The sequence below is a fragment of the Aricia agestis genome, chromosome 2 (genome assembly GCF_905147365.1).
Source record: "Aricia agestis chromosome 2, ilAriAges1.1, whole genome shotgun sequence".
NCBI classification, from domain to species: Eukaryota; Metazoa; Arthropoda; class Insecta; order Lepidoptera; family Lycaenidae; genus Aricia; species Aricia agestis.
This window is the reverse complement of record NC_056407.1, coordinates 9,240,290-9,261,373: the sequence shown is the minus strand read 5'-3', so window position 1 is coordinate 9,261,373 and position 21,084 is coordinate 9,240,290. Positions and strand designations below refer to the sequence as shown.

Here is a 21,084-nt window from a genome sequence, read left to right as displayed (position 1 = left end):
ATGTTGTCTCTTTCATACTTCGAATTAACGAAAGATATAGGTACAATAATACATGTGATTAATAGATGATTGATGTTAACGGGCGTTGGTGAAATAAGCACATAACCTGTGATTTTCGTTTACTAGATATAGGTCTACCAGAATCTGATGGCAAATTTTGACGGCAGATTAAAAAAAAATATCCTTGATCATTGAATAAATTTTTATATTTGCATGTTTCACACATAAAATAAGCCGCTAAAGGCAAAAGAAAGGATGAAAATGTTTTATTCTTATCACCCCGGTATTGCTAGTCAATTTATTTTCTCACTTTTTGCCATCAGATTCTGAGACCTATATCTATAAGCGCACAATGCCGTGTATAAAGAAGGAATTAGAAAATAATTTGATAAACGTATCTTTAAAATTAATTTCGAATTAGCTGCTATATTTGGACCACCAGTAACTAAATGTAAAACAATGGGTTTTTTTATAAGTCTAATAATATTTAATTATTTTTTGAGATTTTTTATTTAATGTTCTAAAAGTAGAAATTTTTTGGAATGAATAACATAATACTATACACACTCAACCCACTTGGCACTTAGGCCTACTTGCATGACCTAGATTAAAGTTAACTCTGGGTTAAAAATCATGTCACCTCTCTAGTTCTTCGCAATTACATACATTTTGATCGGTGATTTTATAAAGGAGCGACAAAGAAAACGTGTTGGCTAAAGGGTCAGCTTTGATTTTTCTTACATTTCGGTAACGGTGCTGACGGTCAACGAGCGGTCAGCGTGGAGGGTAAGCCCTATGGCAGGTATTACACTGTCAATATTATCATGATTCTAGTATCATGCGATTCATCATTCACAAGTGTATTGTGATACTGCGATTCGGCCTATTACACCATCAATATTATCACGCAATCGTGATAATATTGATGCGTGTAATACCTGCCTATCAGCTTATTGCTAAGTGTTCGCAAATCGCCGGCGCTCATCTCGATTTTCAACTCAGCAGACATCAAGTTTAACATAATATTCGTAGCATAACAGGAACATAAGTAATACTTAAGCTTTGGTGCAATTCAATACAAGCTCGTCAAAATTTGCATTAATCTGTTATGACTTATGGTATGTCGTTCAATTTCATGAGGTGTCTGAAAAAAAAACGAAATAATTAATTAAAATCTAGATATAAGGAAAAGCCTAAGACTAATAGGTACAGAGAAAAAAGTAGTAAGTACACTTATCGTACTTATTTACACGATTAATATTGTTAAACATTCCTGTTGTCCCTAATGATCTTAGCTGTTAAAAGGTGACTTAAAATAAAGAAAAAAAAATGTTTCTTATTATAAAACAGCTTGTTTATAAAAGTGCGAGTCAGACTCGCGCACGAGGGTTCCGTACCGTCTTAGATCGAAAGTTGGTAAAAAATTGTATTTTTTTTAATGTTAGCCCCCCTTATTATATTCATTTTATTTTAATTATGATAATTTATTAAATTTATGATAATTTATTAAGTACTAAAGTACGAACATAATTAAGTATTTTATGTTTACTTGAAGTGCCTACCTGTTATCATTATTGATAACGAGCAAAAAATCACGTTTGTTGTATGGGAGCCCTCCTTAAATATTCATTTTATTTTGTTTTTAGTAGGTATGTATTTTTTGTTATAGAGGCAACAGAAATACACAAACTGTGAAAATTTCAGAAGTCTAGCTGTAGCGGTTCTTGAGATCGACGGCAAAATGCGAAAACGTAGTGAAATGGAAAATGTACACCAGAGCCGAAAAACTTTTGAGATTTCCGAAAAAAAAACATATCTCCTTTTTCATTAAACCTATGTGCACCATTTTTTAAACATTTATGTGTATAATTATCTTCTATCGATAAGAATAAGTAAAATCTACGAGAAGTTACTTTTGAGATCCGTTTCTGTGGGTTACAGCAAAAGCACATATTATTTTTATATGATAAACCGCTGTAAATGAATCAAAGAAAATATGTATGGGCAACTTCAAATCAAGTGTTTTTCTATAAAGCAAAATAATTGTTGTGACGTGGGTGTGGGTTACTACGTTTTGGCTTTTTGCCGTCGAGATACAGTCTGGAGACAGACAGACAGACAGACACCGACGTTGAGTAATAGGGTCCCGTTTTTACCCTTTGGGTACGGAACCCTAAAAATGTAAATAGGCAGCATAATATTTTCTTTTGATCGCACTTTTTTTTTTCATCTACAATATAAAAATACATGTCCAAAGTTGCTTTTAGGCTGGATTTATATTATGCGTCCGCGCGAACGAGCGGTTTGACCGACACACAACGTAATAATATGTTATTGTGTATCGATCTATCAGTCAATCAGCTTTGCCCTTTTTAAATAAACAAGATCATCTATTCTTAGCCATATTAGAAAGCTACTGTAAGGGTCATTAAACTCATTGACACTTGCTATCTTCGGATCGATAACAACGCTATCATTTACAATGTCATCCGTTATATTATTATCTATTTACGATTTCGATATACAAAAAACAAAGCAAATTATGTTTTATTGTCATCGCAAACAATGTCAAAGCACTGGCAATTTTAGCTTTTGCCGAATCATGGAATACCATTTATTCCGCCAAATATCTTTCAAAAAATGTCTGAACAAGTAACACTTATTGTTTTATATACTTAGGGCCTGTTTCACCACTTTCTGATAAAGTGCCTAATAGGCTAGTCACAACTTTTTTGACAGATTCTCCACTCCACTCCAGTCAAGTTAATTGGTGAACAACCTTATCAGGAAGTGGTGAAACAGGCCCTTAATATTTTATTACTATTATATCCATACCATTACGTAAGAAAATTGCGCAGTACATACCTGCAGTAATCTGGCGGCAACGTAAGCGTCTTATACCACAGTAATATATTGAGAGCAATACTCCAAGTCCTTAGGGGTCCAAAAATAAAAGACATCGTTCCATATTCCAGCCAGAAGAAATACGCCAACAGCAGTTGGATCGTCAGTACCAAAATAAAAGGCAGGTTCTTGAGTAGACGTCTAAAACCCCTGTAGTGCTGTCCGAATAATCGTATTTGTAGGCAATACGATAGTACGAATATCAGAGGTATCTGTACAAACATGAGTTGTACACTACCGTACATGTACGTGAATGGCTCTGGTAGAAGAACACCCTTTATCAGTATTCCCCAGGCGAATATAGTGCCTATATAGCCGTCGAGAAGTTCCCCCGTAGCCCACGGCCCGAACGGCAAGTAGACAGTGTAGAGTACTATCGGGTAGAATACTCTGTCGATTTTACTCAGCAGCCAAACTCTTCTGAGTATGTTCCCCCAGGGCCTTCTTCGTGACTTCGGAGGTCGCTTCTGCAGCCTCAATACTAATAATGGCACTATGTTCAATGATATAAGTGTTGCAAATATTGTCTGAAACTGAAAAAGAAAATCGTAAGTGTAAGGAGGGTAACACAGAGGTATTATTTATTGCAATGTTTCAGCTTTTTTGTCAATAATCGGACAGTGCTTTAATTTACATTTTTTAATTCCTATTTGTCTCAATATTAAAAAAAGAAAAACTTACCACTAGTCCAGCATCAACCATCAATAATATTCTTGCAGAAATATCAAATGACAACTGGGCACCATCCAATGAAAAGGGATGTTCTAATATTGTTTTCCTATGTAGCTCATCTTCAGCATTTACGTACAGTTTATGCAAGCCATTTGCATAATCATTTGGTGACCACGGGCATACGTACAGTGGACTTTCCGCCACCTTACACTCTATCCAATTTGTCATATCAAAAGATATCTTCACACTCGTTATTTCAACATCACTAAAAACTAATATTCTTACATGATCGGACTTCCACATTAAATCTAAAGGTTCTCGGCCAGGCATGGCGTATCTTGCGTTTTTTGGATTTGTGACTAGAACTATCGGCCATGTATTGTGTTTAACGTCAACAAATGAAAAAAGTCCGTGATCAATAGCGGCCACACGATATAGCCTATTGTCTTTCCAGTCACCTAGCTCAAGTTCTAGGTATCCCTTTTTATGTTTTGTATACATATTTGGCACCATTCCAGCCATGGAATGTAAGTGTCCACAGACATATATTTGGGAACTTTTAACACTCCCAATCAATTCCCGCACATCCAATCTTTCTCCAGTTTCAGTTTCCACTGAAAGTATACAAGATGTTGGATAGTGGCCGAACCAAATGATGTGATCTGCTTTACTCTCAGCGTCTTCCTTTAACTTCTGTATATTCTTTTGTTCCTGTGGATTCAAAATTCCAATAAAATTGAATGGTCTCCGTAGACCTGGCTCAGGGCATGCATCAATTCCAACAAACCCCACCCTCACACCGTTAATATCAATGTAATGAGAATATGACTTGGGATGAGTGGAACCTTGTACTGAATAGTTCCTAAAATAATTTTCTTCTGAATTTATTGTCCTGATATTAAAGTTATCTAAAAAAAAAAAAGAAAAAAATATTAAATTGGTTTGGCTGCAATTTTGATTTACCCTACAAATTTCCTTTATAATTTTGACAAAATATTATGCTTCAAAATATATTATAGGATGTTGGCTTGAAATACTATTTAATACATTTTTAACATGGTTATATTATAGTATCTACTTACCATGATTTCCTCTTATATCTAACCAGGTAGTATGTTGGGTAACCCCAGACTCATTGATTATGTTGTGGTAGTAAATCCATTCTCTCTTTACTTGGGAACTACCAAGGTTGTCTTTAGCTTTAGCATCTGTTAGGTCTCCTGTGGCCAGCACTACTGACGGCCTTATATTTTTTACAGTATTGTCGCAGAACTGTTGGAACTGTGATATTCTTCCTGGATCTCGAAATATACTTAGATGTATATCAGAAATCTGAAAATATACAAATTAGGCACTAATAAAATAGTTAATCATTTAATACTTACATTTTTGCTAAGGGACAAAAACAATGCAACGATACTAAAATAAAGAAATACACACATACTTGTAAAAACCAGATGAGGTTATTAGTATTGTCAGATATTGTTCCATATTTTTCTTCTAAATGGTGTGTGAAGTTGCGTCCTATATTAATATTTTCAGCATTATTGTGATTAACTGTTATTATATCGATTAGACTCGCCATAAAAATTGACAATAGTAAACAAAAACATAAAATAGCTATTTTTGAAATCATAATGACTGTCACTTCACTGAACACTAATTATAATTAAGTCTTTACACGACCACTTAGTAATTTTGGGTAATAAAGCATTGTCAATTTATTAAACAATTTTTCAGTATGTTAAGTATGTAAATTATATAATTAATATAATTCAAAAATGTAAAACATGATAAATTATTCTTTGTTTGATTCTTGGTTTACATTGACACTTGACAAATTTGACAGTTGGCAGCTGACTACAGTGTTACCAACTCTTTTAGCAAAACTACGCAACGCAAGTATAAAAGTTACCCGTCAAGAAAGTCATGACAGGCGGGAAAATTTTCTAAACGTAATCACGCATAAAAGGTGTACTTTTTTCTTTGTATTTTCACAGAGAACGCTTATTACATTTTAAATATTGTCACCTTGCACATTTTTATTTTGAAGAATTTTTTTTCCGCCTGTCATGACTTTCTTGACATTCTATAGGTAGAAAAATTACCAAAAACGGTCTACTAAACCTAAAAATCACTCCTAAAAATAGAAACTTTTTAAAGTTTTATTAGAAACCGGGTTGCAAAATATAGTACAAACAACGCTCATAATATAAAAAAAGTAGAGTAATCTTGTAAAATATACATAAACCAAATATTTAAAATAAGTTACGTATAATTTCATAATAATAATTATTAAAAACAACACTCTTTCAAAGTTGAATTTGATTAAATAAAAAGATGTGTCGGAAATACTCACATAATCTATACTAATGTTATAAAGCGGAAGAGTTTGTTTGTTTGTTTGAACACGCTAATCTCAGGTCCGATTTGAAGAATTCTTTCAATGTTAGATGGACTATCTAACAGTGAAAGAATTTTTCAAATCGGACAAGAAATACAGTGTGTAACAAAAATAAGTGATAATACTTTAGGATATGTACGTGTTCCTTGTAGAGAGTTCACTGTGAAAGTAGCAGCGCTGAAAGACGAATTTACAAAAAATTTTTTTTTACTTTTGTATGGGCAAGGGCCCGCCCATACAAAAGTAAAAAAAAATTTGGTCTTTCAGCGCTGCTACTTTCACAGTGAACTCTCTACAAGGAACACGTACACACTCTAAAGTATTATCACTTATTTTTGTTACATCCTGTAGAGGAAAATGTCAAAAAAACGGGGGAAATTATTTGAATTAATTGCTTATCATCTTAAGAACTAATGGGAGCGAGGAAATAGAGGAAAATGTGGAAAAAACGGGGGGAAATTATTTGGAAAGGCTTACATTTTGAACGCGCTAATCCCAGGAACTACTGGTCCGATTTAAAAAATTCTTTCAGTATTAGATAGCCCAGTTATCGAGGAAGGCTATTTTAGGAGGAGGAGGATAGGAGCCAGGAAATAGAGGAAAAAGTGGAAAAAATGGGGGAAATTATTTGAAAGGGCTTATCTCACGAACTACTGAAGCATTTTCTCTATTATTTAGATCAGATAAGAAGTAGACCACGTGAAGAATCATAGGCTTTTTTGTGGACTAATTTTTCTATGAAATATCTAATTTACGCGGGCGAAGCAGCGCGGAACGTCTAGTAATGTTATAATTATTGTGTTTGTGGTATAATATTATAATCCTTGAATGATATAAAATACTTTATCAAAATTATTATACCAATAATATAAATTAATGAAAGTTTTATACTGGCTACACTAATTTTGACGTAAAGGTTGACATTTTTGTTTCACAATGGTAAGTATAGCGTATCAAGTTTAATTGTTACTCAGCTCTAAAATGCGAAACGACGCTATTCAAATTTTTCAATAAATAGGGTTTGTTAAATTAAACAATTATTATAATATTATTATACTGTCTCTATGATGTCAATTTCCCAGGCATGAAGGGAAGATAAAAACCACATAAAAACATTATTTCGGGTACGCCATATTTTGCGTATAGTCACTACACTAAACAGACTCAACTATGCAAACTTTGTGAAAACTAGGTTAAAAGCATAGACATAATATATTAAAAGTTACTCGAGGTCATCGCTGATTTTTTTTAATGAAATAAGGGGGCAAACGAGCAAACGGGTCACCTGATGGAAAGCAACTTCCGTCGCCCATGGACACTCGCAGCATCAGAAGAGCTGCAGGTGCGTTGCCGGCCTTTTAAGAGGGAATAGGGTAATAGGGGAAGGTAGGGATGGAAAGGGAACGGAATAAGGGAGGGTAGGGAAGGGAATAGGGTAGGGGATTGGGCCTCCGGTAAACTCACTCACTCGGCGAAACACAGCGCAAGCGCTGTTTCACGCCGGTTTTCTGTGAGGACGTGGTATTTCTCCGGTCGAGCCGGCCCATTCATGCCGAAGCATAGCTCTCCCACGTCTAAAGTATTCAGAAGTAGATGCATACTACGTACATCCGTAAGTCTCTGTCGTGTCTGTAAGTCTGTCCTTTTCAAACCAAAACCACTGAAACGATTTTGCTGAAATTTGGTATGGAGATACTTTAAGGACAAATGTTATTTTTAAAAGCTTTTATTTAACTTGCTCTGTATGTATGTAAGTATGTATGTTCGGGTGAAATCTTGGAACTCAATTTTGGAGTAGATATATTCAACCGTTCGAGCTGAAATTTTGCAGGCACGTTTAGTTTGGATGACAATACATGATATTGTATGTGACATCATTCTAAATCCAATATGGCCGACCATCCAAGATGGCGAAATAGTTATTTTCTATGCAGTTCTACAATATGGATATTAAATGAAAGGGCTTTTTGAGAGTAACTCGAAAACGAATGTAATGTCATACTACATCCAATATTGCGGCTTTTCCAAGATGGAGGTATAGTTATTTTTAATGCACTTCTGCAATATGGGTAATGGGTATCAAATGAAAGGTCTCATTGAGAGTAATTTGCAAACGAATGTAATGTCATTCTACATCCAATATGGCGTCTCATTCAAGGCGAATTTCGAAAAAGGCGCTAATGAAGAATAAGAATAGATCATATTTTTAAGAATAATTGTTTTTACCTTGGAAGTCGGTTTCAATTTTCTGTTTTCCAAACTTTTATCTTTAAAGGTTCAGGAGTTCTGTCCAGTGCCTTCGGATCAAGAGACACCTTTGTCTGAAATTTCTCTTATTTGTAACATATGTTTAAGTTACTAGAAACAACTTCTTGACCGCCTTTTGATTTTTAATAAATTTCAAGGATTTACCTCGACTGCTCATAGATCCCATCATCAGATCACCACTTTCGTAATTGTTATACAAAATTTAGATTATATCCTATACAACAACACAAGAATTTTAAAAATCGGTCCACAAACAGCGAAATAATCATCAAAAACATCAGCTTCGATGCAAAATATAACGAAAAAAAAAATCCACAGCCGAACATAATATTATATTTTTTTATTATTTTTTTTTATTTATTTAACTCAGGCATCTTGGCCCATATTATAAATACCTTATAGACTAACATACATACAATTATACTAAAAACTAACACTAACACTAAAACACTAAACACGTATTGTCTGCGACGTGGGGCGCGACGTGTTCGGAAGTCGTCCTCGGAACCTCCTGTAGACGACTTGGAGTCGTCTACAGGAGGTTCCGACCAGAACTCCTCCTTGTCGAAGGTCGGTAGATGGTGCGTCGGGACTCTCACCACAAAGGAGACTTCACTTTGTGGCGGGACTTCTTATAACCTCCTCGTTTTTTGGAAGTCAGTTAAAAGTACTAATGATTGGGTCATAATGTGATGACCCATGGTATAATTATTGTTGTGATGATGATGATTAATAAAATTGATATATTGGCTTATGCTTTCCGTTGTTTAAACAACGCCGAAATCCCCGAACCTGTATCTATAAGGTTTTAAAAGTTATGTTGGGTACCTTCGGATCCAGGGTTTAACCTGGTACAAAATCTTACTTTTTGGTAATATTTACCTTGAATGCTTCAGAAAAAATCGAAATCACTATATGTTTTCATACAAATTTCAAGAAGTCCCCTCGATTCCTCATGGATCCCATCATTAAATCACCACTTTTGTGAACATGATACTAAATTCGAGCTAAACCCTATACAATACAAAAAGAATTTTGAAAATCTGGTCATAAACGGCTGAGTAATCGTTGAACATACAAAAAAAAGATACATACAGCCGAACTTATTACCTCCTTGTTTTTGGAAGTTGGTCAAAAATTATAATGCATCTACGTAGATATTTTTATTTTTTTATTATTCGTAACGATATATCTCAGATCTGGGAGGGTAAAGGAGAGACCTCTTTATACCCTAACTGCCCTAAGGCGAGGGCTATCAAATTCAACGCAGGTAGCCGTCTACTGCATGCCGCGCCGTAGTGGATTTTCGGTGGCTAACCGGTTCTTCATATAGCCGAGTTCTCAAACGAACAAAGCTATTCGGAAAACCTAGAAAAAGTAATAGTAGCCCAGACAAATATTTGTCTGGGCTATTAATATTAGACGCAAAAAATCGTAACCTAGGAATATGTAATTCGAATAGACCTGAAAGTTGGTAGAGACATTTATATATACTTAGACCATGCGCGCACGGGCAACTTAGTTGCTTGGCGATTTATTTGTCTCTTTCGAAAAAATAATTGCCATGTCGCCGGGGTGCGCGCACGAGAGCGACAGCAACCCGACTTTTTTCAGTTTTTTTCTTGACAGTCATCAACATGGATTTGGTCGAGACGGCTGTGGTTGTTGCACTCGCTATAAAAAACCGAAGAAAGCGTCGAAAAATAGAATATTGGGTGCATCCACTATGGAGCGATCGGCTGACTCTCGGGAAATTTTATACTAGTTTTATGAAATTGAGAGCATACCCAAAAAAAAAATTAGTTACTTTAGAATGAATGTCGAAAGTACTCTAGTATTTTAGAAACTCATTGCTGCAAGTACCTACACACAAACTCACGCAGCGGCGGTCGAGTGGCAACTGGCCGGTCGGCAACTTTTTTGTTGCCCGTGCGCGCACTTGCATAGAAACCAATAGGGAAGGAGACAGTTGCGTCGCGGGCTCTGGGCAACGAAAAAGTTGCCCAGAGTTGCGTCGCTACGTGCGCGCACTTTCATACTAGCTCCTAGACTTCATCAAGAGACAAATAAATCGCCGAGCAACTAAGTTGCCCGTGCGCGCATACCCTTACACCATAAATAAAACCTCAAAAGTCCCCGGCGAAAAATTATCTTGTGCTAAAAAAAATATTCTAAGTGCTCGTTAGGTCAAAGATATGAAAATGAGGTTTATCCAGTTTAGATTGTAGACTGCAGATGATAGAATTATCTACAAAAAATATCATAATTCATAACATTTTTTTCGTACGACTTACCATCTATACTATAAATGCGAAAGTATCTCTGTCTGTCTGTCTCGCTTTCACGCCAAAACTACCGAACCGATTGTAATGAAATTTTGTATACAGATAGTCTAAAGCCTGAGAAAAGACATAGGCTATTTTTTTTACTGGAAAAAAGGGTTGTAAGGGGGTGAAAATACGAAAATTTGTTCAAATTAAGTTAGTTCCAAAAATTCATACCAGATGGCGCCGTGCGTCTCCTACATCGCGCTAACGCTTGCCCAACATCTTTCTTTAAGAGGTGGTATCATCCTATACTTGGGTTTTTTCGATTTTTATCGATTGTTATTTCTTTTGTACGTTATTTCATAAGTCAATACTTTATATTATACAGTGTGTAACAAAAAAAAGTGATAATACTTTAAGGTGTGTACGTGTTCCACTTCTGTATGGGGAAACTCGTGACGCTCGGGCCATTGCCCATACAAAAGTGAAAAAAGAATTTCGTCTTTCAGAGTTGCTACTTTCACAGTGAACTCTCTACAAGGAACACGTACACACCCTAAAGTATAATCACTTATTTTTGTTACACACTGTATATATAAAACTCAAAGGTGACTGACTGATTGACATAGTGATCTATCAACGCACAGCCCAAACCACTGGACGGATCGGGCTGAAATTTGGCATGCAGGTAGATGTTATGACGTAGGCATCCGCTAAGAAAGGATTTTGATAAATTCCAACCCTAAGGGGTTCAAGTAGGGGATGAAAGTTTGTATATAATAATACTTCTTAACGCGAGCGAAGCCACGGGCAAAAGCTCGTAAGTCTTATGTTATAAAAACTAAATAATTTGTGCAACTATTGATTGATGATTCGAATAGAAAACAATATTATTTTTGTCTTGGATGGGGCTGTTTGAAAAGTTCTCGGCCTACAAACTTTCAGCACTAGGTATGTGAATTATTCCTAGGTCGAAAGTTTCATTTTCCTGGTCTATAGGACAAATGGCTAACTTATACCCTCTAACTAATAAAATTATATTTAAAGTACGCAGCGTTAACTATTCAAGGTTCGCTGTAATTGTCTGTCATGAGACTTTTTCAACGTGCCGAACAAGAAGAAGCAGACTTGTATAGTTTTGGCTGTGTAACAGCTCTGGATTTATGTATAGGCAGTATAGGCAGTATAGGGGGGGGGGGGTCAGTCGGCAGCGTCCCAGGATGGCGGCAGAGTACGTAGTTACATAGTACATACTACATACACAAAATATAATTTTTATAAATCCGGCCCTGCTGTGTAAACATTTTTATTACTTAGGGTCCTAACTCCTAGACGTATTCCAAAATTATTTTCTTCGATTTTGTTTAATTAGAACTTAATAATTAATTAGCCCGCAACTCTGTTTCGCGAAAATTCGATCATCACGCGGAATCCGTAGAAATTTCAGGGATAAAAATAATAACATTTGTCCTTTTTCGGGACTCAAAGTATCTCCATACCAAATTTCAGCAAAATCGTTTCAGTGGTTTTGGCTTGAAAACACAGACAGACTTACAGGCGAACATAGAATGCATCTACTTCATAATGTTGAATTTTAATTCAGAGATGACCTCGAGTAACTTTTAACCTATTACTTATTACACCAATAAGCTTAAACAAGGTATTTGGGTTAGTCGGTGTACTTGGACAAGCCTACGCAAAGCTTACTTACGGCACAAAATAAAAGGACCTAGGTGTGCTAACTGCGAGAGTACACCACAATGATAATACTGTATTCAGGGATATCTTACCATAATTAAAGGCAGTGTACTAAACTTTGGGAATTAACTAAGGCACCCTAAATTATACTTCACGGGTCCGCCTTCCATAACTACAGGGCCTTAACAAAGTGTTATACATAACACTGTACACATATAAACATGTAACGTGAATGTCAAGAAGGTTGAAAATTCGTCCTTTTTAAAACTTTTCAAAAGTTCACGTCTCTGTTTTTGCAAAAGCACAAGGACAGATGAAGCTTAGGGGGTAGTATAATAATAATCGCGGTTATTAAATTACCTACATTTTTGGCTGTACTTGCTGTACAAGATAAAGATATGATCTATATATTAATACGCGAGCCAAAAACTTTGTATCCCTTTTGACGAAAAATAGGTAAACGTAGGTGAATGAGCACAGTTATAGTTTATATGGTGAATGAGTGCATTGAGCTCATATTATTATTTTGAAATTATGCTTTTATCATACATTTTTTTAACAAATAAAACATTACACACACTAGGAAAAATGACAAATTTTTGAGTGACACGAATTCTCTGAATAAGGAAGCCTCAGAGACATTAAATGTCTCTGAGGCTTAGTATGATAAAAGCATAATTTCAAAATAATAATATTTTAATCACGATTAACCTTCAATTTAATTAAGAGTTTGACAGATAATGGGCTTATGTCAAAATTTTGAATTAATTACATTTAAGTAATTAATGTTCCACTCTGAGTGCGGCAGTTATACTCTTTTATTTATGGATGAAGTCTGTTGACAACAAGGTGACATATTGAAAGTATATATTAAGTCTATGTTGAAAATGGATATAGTTTTTTTTATTGAATCTTAGATACTATTAGACAATGCTTATGCCAGTCTGAAGATCAGCTGGGTCCTCTGGGACTGGACAAGAGTTGAAAAAATATGATAAAGTCAATATTTTTTTACAAAATATTGGTAGTAGTCCTAATGTCGTTGAAACTAAGGTCGAATTTCGACCATTGGGCGATCTCTAGTAACTATTAATCTACAATGTACCATGTCTATAATCTATAATGTACCATTCATAGACAATATTCAGTTGACGGACCTATGTCAATTGGTTGGATTAATGTAAAATTTGCTGAATTGGTAGATATCAAAATGTTAATTGTCTGCATTTAGGCTGCACTTGCGAATTTTCAGCAAAAGTTGAGGAATAAAGATAATCTACAATGCAATGTAAATGTAGAGACTATGGGTATGGGACTATAGTTATTATAGTCTCTAGTCTACCATCTTACGCGTAATATGGTAGACTAGAGACTATAATAGTCTCTACCATCTTATTTAGTAGATTATATAATATGATGATTACCTATTCAAAGAACATAGTTATTATATAATAATAAGCTATCCTATCTGTATGTATGAAGTGAAACTTAATTCTTATTTATTTTTTAACCTACCATCTACCATCTTACGCGTAAGATGGTAGACTAGAGACTATAATAGTCTCTACCATCTTATTTAGATTATATAATATTATGATTACCTATTCAAAGATCCCATCATCAGATCACCACTTTTGTGAACATGGTACCAAATTTGGATTCAACCCTGTGCGACAACAAAAGAATCATGAAAATCGGTCCACAAATGGCGAAGTTATGGTTGAACATACAAAAGAAATATTTATAAACAGACGAACATAATAATATAACGTCCTCCTTTTTAGAAGTCGGTTAAAAAGCAAAATTAACACCCAAAGATTTAGTTCATATTTTAGAATAAAGCTTCATTAATAAAACAAAAATGTCTTTAGGGAACAGATTTGGAAAATGTAGAGCAGGTTTTTCAGGTGTTTTTAATTTATGTCACGCTATATTTTATTCAACTTTTGTCTAACAATTCATGTTATTCCACGGCTTCAAAAGCTGGTCAGGTGCAGCAGGTAATCGAAGACGCGCGAAAGCGATCCGCGTCCAAGTCATGGGCTCAAATCTCAATCAGTCGGAGTTCCAGGCCGGGCCGCAACGGGTCCGACGGGTACGCTATCTCGCGGCGCGGGGCGAACATTCCACTCGGAGCCGAAGCCGCGGTGTGCCCCGCGCGTGCCTGCATGCCTCCGCCGAGTGCCGACCCACGCGCCCTCTCCGCAGCGCGCAGTCGCCGCGCTCAGTCGGCTCCCCACGCTCGCGGAGATTATGCGCCTCGCCGCCGCTCCCTCCGAAAATCGCGCGCTCGGTGACGTTCAGTGCTAATGGATGCGGTTTACCACGGATTATCCCTGTGATCGAGCCCCTAGGATTTGTTTATTGATGGTGAGTGTTATGCCGCGGACGGCGGCGAATGCGCGCGCTTTCACGATGCGGCCACTTTCATTTTATACGCATAGCTTGAATTCCGCGCCAGCGCCGACATCGCGCCGCGGCCGCTGACCCTGTGCCCGCGCCTTTCCTCATCCAACCACACCACTGTGCTGGGCCGACTCGAACACCACGAGTACTGCCTTAATATTAGCCGCAGCCCGCAGAGAGCCACATCTGCACTCCTAACGATGTGCACCCGTGATCATGTCGCCTGTGTTTCATATGTTTTAACTTTTATGTGACGTTCGAAAGTCTCTACAATTTAAATATGATGGGCCTATTAGGTATTCTAATATCAATTACTTATCTGTATTTTTAAGTTTTAACATAAAAACTTCATAAGCTTTCTTTTTTGACGCAAATACTATTTCTAGATTAATTTTGTGCGTATAAAATATGAATAGACTAACTTGTTATTTCTTCTATATTTTACTGTAGGATAGGATGACTCTAGGTAGATATGTAAAATGTATGTTTGTCGTAATAATACAATTTCGGTGCCACACCGCCCACAATATTGTTTAACTATCAATAGAAAACGTCATTCCGCAACTCTACGTCGCGTTGGTAGAGACTAGAGTAGTAATTTAACCTACCTACTACCGCGGTTCATGTTTGTAGTCAGTACAGTTCTTAGGTATTCTGTTACACTTCTATTGTTTTACCTACTTCCGAAACCAGTTAATAGAGTAATAAACGCGCATTTAACTAAATATTTCTTGTAAACCGTGTACAAAAAATTAACACCATTGTATTTGTTCAAATCGTCTTTAATGAGGAATCCGACAAATTATTAACAACATCTAAATATTATGCGCATAATTTCCTAATTATTATCATGAATATAATTGTATTCCTTAAAACAACAATTATTCTCAACAATGTTTTTATATCCATGACCTTATATTGCGTAACAACAATGGAATTTGTATAAAAGCATTATCTCCTTCCGCCTTCGTCTGTAGAAATAATACGATCACTACATGTGTAGAACGTCCAGTCCTTTAAATAAAACCTCAGAAAGGCGTAATCACCTCAGTGATTGATAAAACAAATGATTCATTAGCTCATAAACAGGCTACGACCGCATTCCTCTGATAGCACACAGTAAATAAAAGTAACGAATGTCAAGACACGTAACACTTAACACACCTAGTTGCAGGGTTTTCAGGTTTTACTTTTATGTTTCATTCATAAGAAGAAATATCGACTCTTACTGTATGTTTTGAGCGCAGAAATAAGCAATGTTTTTATTTCTGCGTAAACAAAAGTCAGTTAAAATGGAAGACTTGTTAAATTAATGAATAATATTTGATTCATAAAGTCACATAACTTATGAAATATTGAAAGGTAACCTAACCAAGAGTGTGTCGTACCGACTACATAGAACCACCCTTGGACGAAGAGCTTTTGATGAGAGAAGAGAGGATGAAATTTCAATTATCCCATCCCAAAAATATTTATGATTCCGAATGCATAGAAAGACGTAAAAACTGAATTATAAAAAATGTTTAGGAACAATTACGTATTGTGAATTCAGTTTGTTACAGTAAGTAACATAATTAAAGTTTGTTGATGGTTGGAAGAATGGAAATTGGAAAAATGTAAATCTAGAATGATCATAAAATTTATAATTATTTAAACAAACAACAATATTACTAATTACTAATTGAGAAAAACGTATTTGAATTTAAGTATTTACGTCAAAGAAGATTAACAAAGAAATAAACCGGTACCTATTATTACACAAAAAGTTGTCAAGGACATAATAATTAATATTACTTATATCTACTGGGCTGGTTTCAATGAAACAATGGTTTCCATCACCGAAAATAGTGTAGGAACTAGGAGACATTATTTAAACTATCTTTAAACCCTCAACCAAATTCAGAAGAAATGTGAAAAATTCGAAATGGGAGTTCCCCTTTTAAACTTCTGATAAGGTTAGTTTTTAAACTGGTGTTAGGTCACCTAGGGATAGATATTTCTAAAACAGCTGATGAGAAATAAAATGTTTTCATTGAAAAAAAAACGACGAAATCGTAGCAATTGCAATTAAATGACGAAATATAAGAAATACTTAATAGTAGATTAGAAATTATTTTTAGGATATACGTAATAATAATTACACTTAAACTTTAAGTGAACATAGCAACTGCCTTAAGGCTTAAAACAATATGGAGACAATCAAGTAATTTTCATCTATTTTGAGACAAATAATACAAAGAACAGGCGATATTTAACAACAAAACGCGCGGGCCGCATTTGATTGACCTACGAAAGCTTTCTAATTGACCCAATCTTTTTGATGCCTCAAAGGCACTTCCGTTCGCAAACATTGCGTTCACATGACGATCAAATATAGTTATAAATAAATATTTAAATATAAAATATTCTAGGGCTACTCAACGAAAGAGTCGATAAATTGGTCCTAAATATAATAACTGTATTAATTAAATTAGGAAATTAAATTATTATTTTTAACAAAAAATTAAAGGTAAAAACAATAATAATATGAACTAAAAAGTATTAAATAACTCTTACTCTATAATAGTGCCTTTTTCAGAATTCGTCTAAATCACAACTGTTTCTGTACATACTACAGTCTTCATTACTTTGAAGTCGGTACCAGCTTATTTTATCGTGAGTTCAATGTCAGAATATCTGAAGCTTTTGGGACTGGTACCGACTTCAAAGTAATGAAGACTGTAGTATGTACAGAAATAGCACCAAATTTGAGTTAAACTAGTTTTTTCAAAAAATAATTTTGAAAATCGGATCCCAAACGGCTGAGTTATCGTTGAGCATACAAAAAAAAAAAAAAGATACATACAGCCGAACGTATAACCTCCTCCTTTTTGGAAGTCGGTAAAAAAAACTTCCGCCAAACAACTTTAAAAAGTAATGAAATAATATTTACTGACTTTAAGTTTTAAATAATTCCTAAGTGTAAAGTTATATTTTAGTCCATAATTATTGTTGTCAGGGTGTGTCGGGGGACCGCTAATGTAGATAGATATGTTTGATTCATTATAGTTTAAGGGTCCATTCACAGCGAACCCAATCTTTTTAATCTTGTATTGGTTACAACTTACAATGCAGAATAATTCCTATCAACAGGATCATATCTATACCATCTATGAAGGCCGTCAATATGAGCCTCTTCATCCTTCACTTTGGGTTCTTAAGTAGCTCAGCTCCTATAGAATTCAGGTGATGCTGCAGCAGCAGCATGCAAATATTTACTGTTTATCTACGTCTTACTAGTTGTCGCAATAAAATGAGCCCAAACACGAAACCATTGCTTTAAGTTGGTGAGGAGTTGGGTATCCTATTGATTACCAGGTGATGCTGCAGCACCAGGTCAACTTTCTGTTAATGTATACTTATTCATAAATGTCACGAACTATAATGCAAAATATAAAGCCCACCAAACGACTGCAAGATGCTAATTCCGCCCTTCACGAACCAGATGAACCGCGATTTTCCAGCACTGAGCGGGCTGATGATGATAAACTATCTATAGCTAAGAACACTCTCGATCATGTCAGCTTTCAAACAAAGAAAACTAGATCAAAATCGGTCCACCCGTTTGGAGGCTAGGATGCCACAGACAGACAGACTGACAGACACGTCAAACTTATAACACCCCTCTTTTTTGTCGGGGGTTAAATTGATAGTTCAGTTTCCAAGTCAATCTTACTAAATTACTAGTCTACTTCGAATGAATTTATCTGGTAGATAGAGCTCGCTCTGTTTTTAGATGCTATAGGGAACCCTACGTATGTAATTATGAATGCTTAAGCCACGAAATAAAAAGCAACGAACATGTCCTCTAATTTGCTACATAGTTACTTACTATATTATATTACAGACTTAAGGGGATAGTTCATAGTACTGTTACCTCTGTACATCGCTTCCAACCTCTCTACCCATGTTCTTGTATTGGTCATTGGCCATGACTTTCAATATGATATTTTTAAACATACTTTAAAAATCGGGTAAAACTCGGCCTCTGGAAGTTAATTCGCAGGCAGTTGTTATTATAAAGGCAGTACTTATCTAATAACTATCAAAACAAGTTTGAACTCGTTTGGGTTTTCCAACAAGTTTCTCTACGGAATGTGGACTGATGTAAGGCGTTAAGGAATGCAGAGTACCCTTGAAGGAGATGTATTGAACCTACTTAATATTAGAATATATTATGTATTTAATAAACACTCAGTTCTCCTCAAACTGTTCCTAACAATAGGCATGATGACTATTTGTTTTTCTTATCGGTAATTGAAAGACACTTAAAAAATAGAAACATCGTTGAAAGGATGACTCTGATAGCTTAAAAATTCACCAAGATGTGACAATTCAAATATCTCATAAAAAAGACCTGCCCGAAACGCTCCATATAAAGTGCTACGAAAGTATGACGTCAGTCTTTCGTAGTTTGTACGCATCGGGAGACAACTTTGTTTGACAGGTATATTAAATATTGCGTTTATGAAAGTGGTTTCATAACAAAAGTTGCTTTTAATTGCATAAGTTATCGAATTGTATACAAATATTAAAGAATTTAATTGAAAAAAAATTCGACTTGATTATCCAACTTTGAAGGCGCATAACAAAAAAAATACAAATGCTATCAAACTGAAATTTTGGGGACACTTATTTTTTGCCGTGATTTCTTCGTTTTATTAACAAAATTCGCTAATCTTTGACCTTGTCATCATATCTATTGTAATCATGAAGAGCAGTGCCGAACTGCATTGGATCATTATAAGGTTTATCTAACTTCAAAATTAGGTACTAGTAACCAACAGTGTCGTAACTATAGGGTAGCAGGGAAAATTGCCTCTGACGGGTCGGGCCCCCGACCCAAAAGGACCCCGGCCCAAGAGGCTGATAGGTCAGAATTTTTACACATTGTTTTATTATTAACGTGACGATTTTTACTGATAGGGCCCCATCAATTTGCCACGGGCTCCACTGCTAACCTACTACTACCTATAGTGTGTACAGTAAGTACCGTCAATACTAAACCTGCCTAGACTAAACATCTTAGATAAACAATAATTTTAGATGTTAAATTAAGATTTTGGCACGACCGATCTCTGCGAAATTACGACAAATATCTTATACAATTATTTCCATATCCTCGACATTTTTTTCTTAAGTTGTGATAACTTTACATTTTCTCTCTCAACGGAATAGTGAATGTGTTTGCTGGGGAAACTCCCGACTCTTCGCCAGGGCCGTAGCTAGGGGGGGGCATAGTGGGGCAATGCCCTACCTTAAAATCACAATGCCCTACCTTAAAAATACCAATAATCGGCCAAGTGCGAGTAGGACCCGCGCACGAAGGGTTATACCGCGCACGTACCGTTGTAGAGCAAAAATAGTATGGGACCTACCTACCTACCTAACCCTTAATTTTTTTTTTTAACTTTTATTATTAGGTATTTATTAAATTACATATATTATTAAGACCTTTGTGAAAATTTCAAGTTACCTACCTGTTGTCATCATTGATAGTTAAGCAAAAAATGTTAGAAAAATCACGTTTGTTGTATGGGAGCCCTCCTTAAATATTTAATTTATTTTGTTTTTAGTAGGTACTTGTTGTTATAGCGGCAACAGAAATACATAATCTGTGAAAATTTCATTTCTCTAGCTATTACCGTTCTTGAGTTACAGCCTGGAAACAGACGGACAGACATCGAAGTCTCAGTAATAGGGTCCCGTTTTTACCCTTTGGGTACGGAACCCTAAAAAGGAAGACCTAAAGGACTTGCATTACAGGTATTAGACAACAGAAATATACTTTATTCTTATATAAACTATACATTATATAGTTAAGATTTTTATTATACCTTTAAAAACTTTTTGTTCCGTTGGCAGGATTCGAACCCGCGACCCCCGGATTAAGCTGCCACACGCCCAACCATTGGGCCACAGAAGTCGTCGATAATAATTCTTTGTTCTGTGTATAGATGGCATTTGAATCACGATTACATGAAGCGATGCGTCCATTTAATTATAATAGTATCTGTGAATACCATAGATTGCAATATCGGCAATCTTTCGTACGGGGAATCCCAGTTAATAAACATTTTACATTACCGAAAGGTTGTTTATGATTGTTGGTTGTTTGGTTCAAGTGAAGTAAAGTAAAGAGTGTTTTCTTTAAAAATAAATACAGTTCTTTTTTGTATTGACATAATATTAAATTGAATATTCTTTGATTTCGCGATGGATATACGGGCTTTCTTTGGAAAAAAACGGAAGGTTGAAGAGCAAATTGACGACGAAAAACCTCACTGCTCAAAACAGGTGAAAGCGCAAAATACAATCGCTACTCGTGGATCACTACATCCAGAAGTTTAACCATATTGTTCGCTTGTTCTTCGTAATTGAGGATTTAATAATATGTAGTTCTTAGATATAGTGCTCATGCTTTGT

At 35.5% G+C, this 21,084-nt stretch overlaps 2 protein-coding genes and 1 long non-coding RNA gene across 4 annotated transcripts in view; 1 reads left to right on the top strand and 2 right to left on the bottom strand.

The window, feature by feature from the left end:
- Positions 1-285: 285 nt before the first annotated feature.
- LOC121738466 (transmembrane protein 62-like) lies at positions 286-5,368 on the bottom strand. The gene is made up of 5 exons (XM_042130531.1): positions 5,021-5,368; positions 4,659-4,908; positions 3,586-4,484; positions 2,866-3,437; positions 286-1,144 (listed from the first exon to the last, which is right to left on the bottom strand). The coding sequence occupies exons 1-5, from the start codon at positions 5,210-5,212 to the stop codon at positions 1,114-1,116; spliced, it is 1,944 nt and encodes a 647-aa protein (XP_041986465.1). The 5' UTR covers positions 5,213-5,368; the 3' UTR covers positions 286-1,113.
- Positions 5,369-14,292: 8,924 nt separating this feature from the next.
- LOC121735232 (protein expanded) overlaps positions 14,293-21,084 on the top strand; it is a 25,120-nt gene continuing 18,328 nt past the window's right edge. The window contains exon 1 of one of the 2 annotated variants that reach the window (XM_042125985.1): positions 14,293-14,583. The gene's annotated coding sequence lies outside the window, so the exon portion shown is untranslated. Of the gene's footprint in view, positions 14,584-16,204; positions 16,210-21,084 lie in introns of those variants that run through there. The other variant, XM_042125993.1, reaches the window with a different exon arrangement.
- The window catches only part of LOC121735257, a 5,366-nt gene continuing 3,272 nt past the window's right edge, over positions 18,991-21,084 (bottom strand). Inside the window, exon 3 of the long non-coding RNA XR_006036826.1 lies at positions 18,991-19,001. This is a non-coding gene — a long non-coding RNA (uncharacterized LOC121735257). The remainder of the gene's footprint in view (positions 19,002-21,084) is intronic.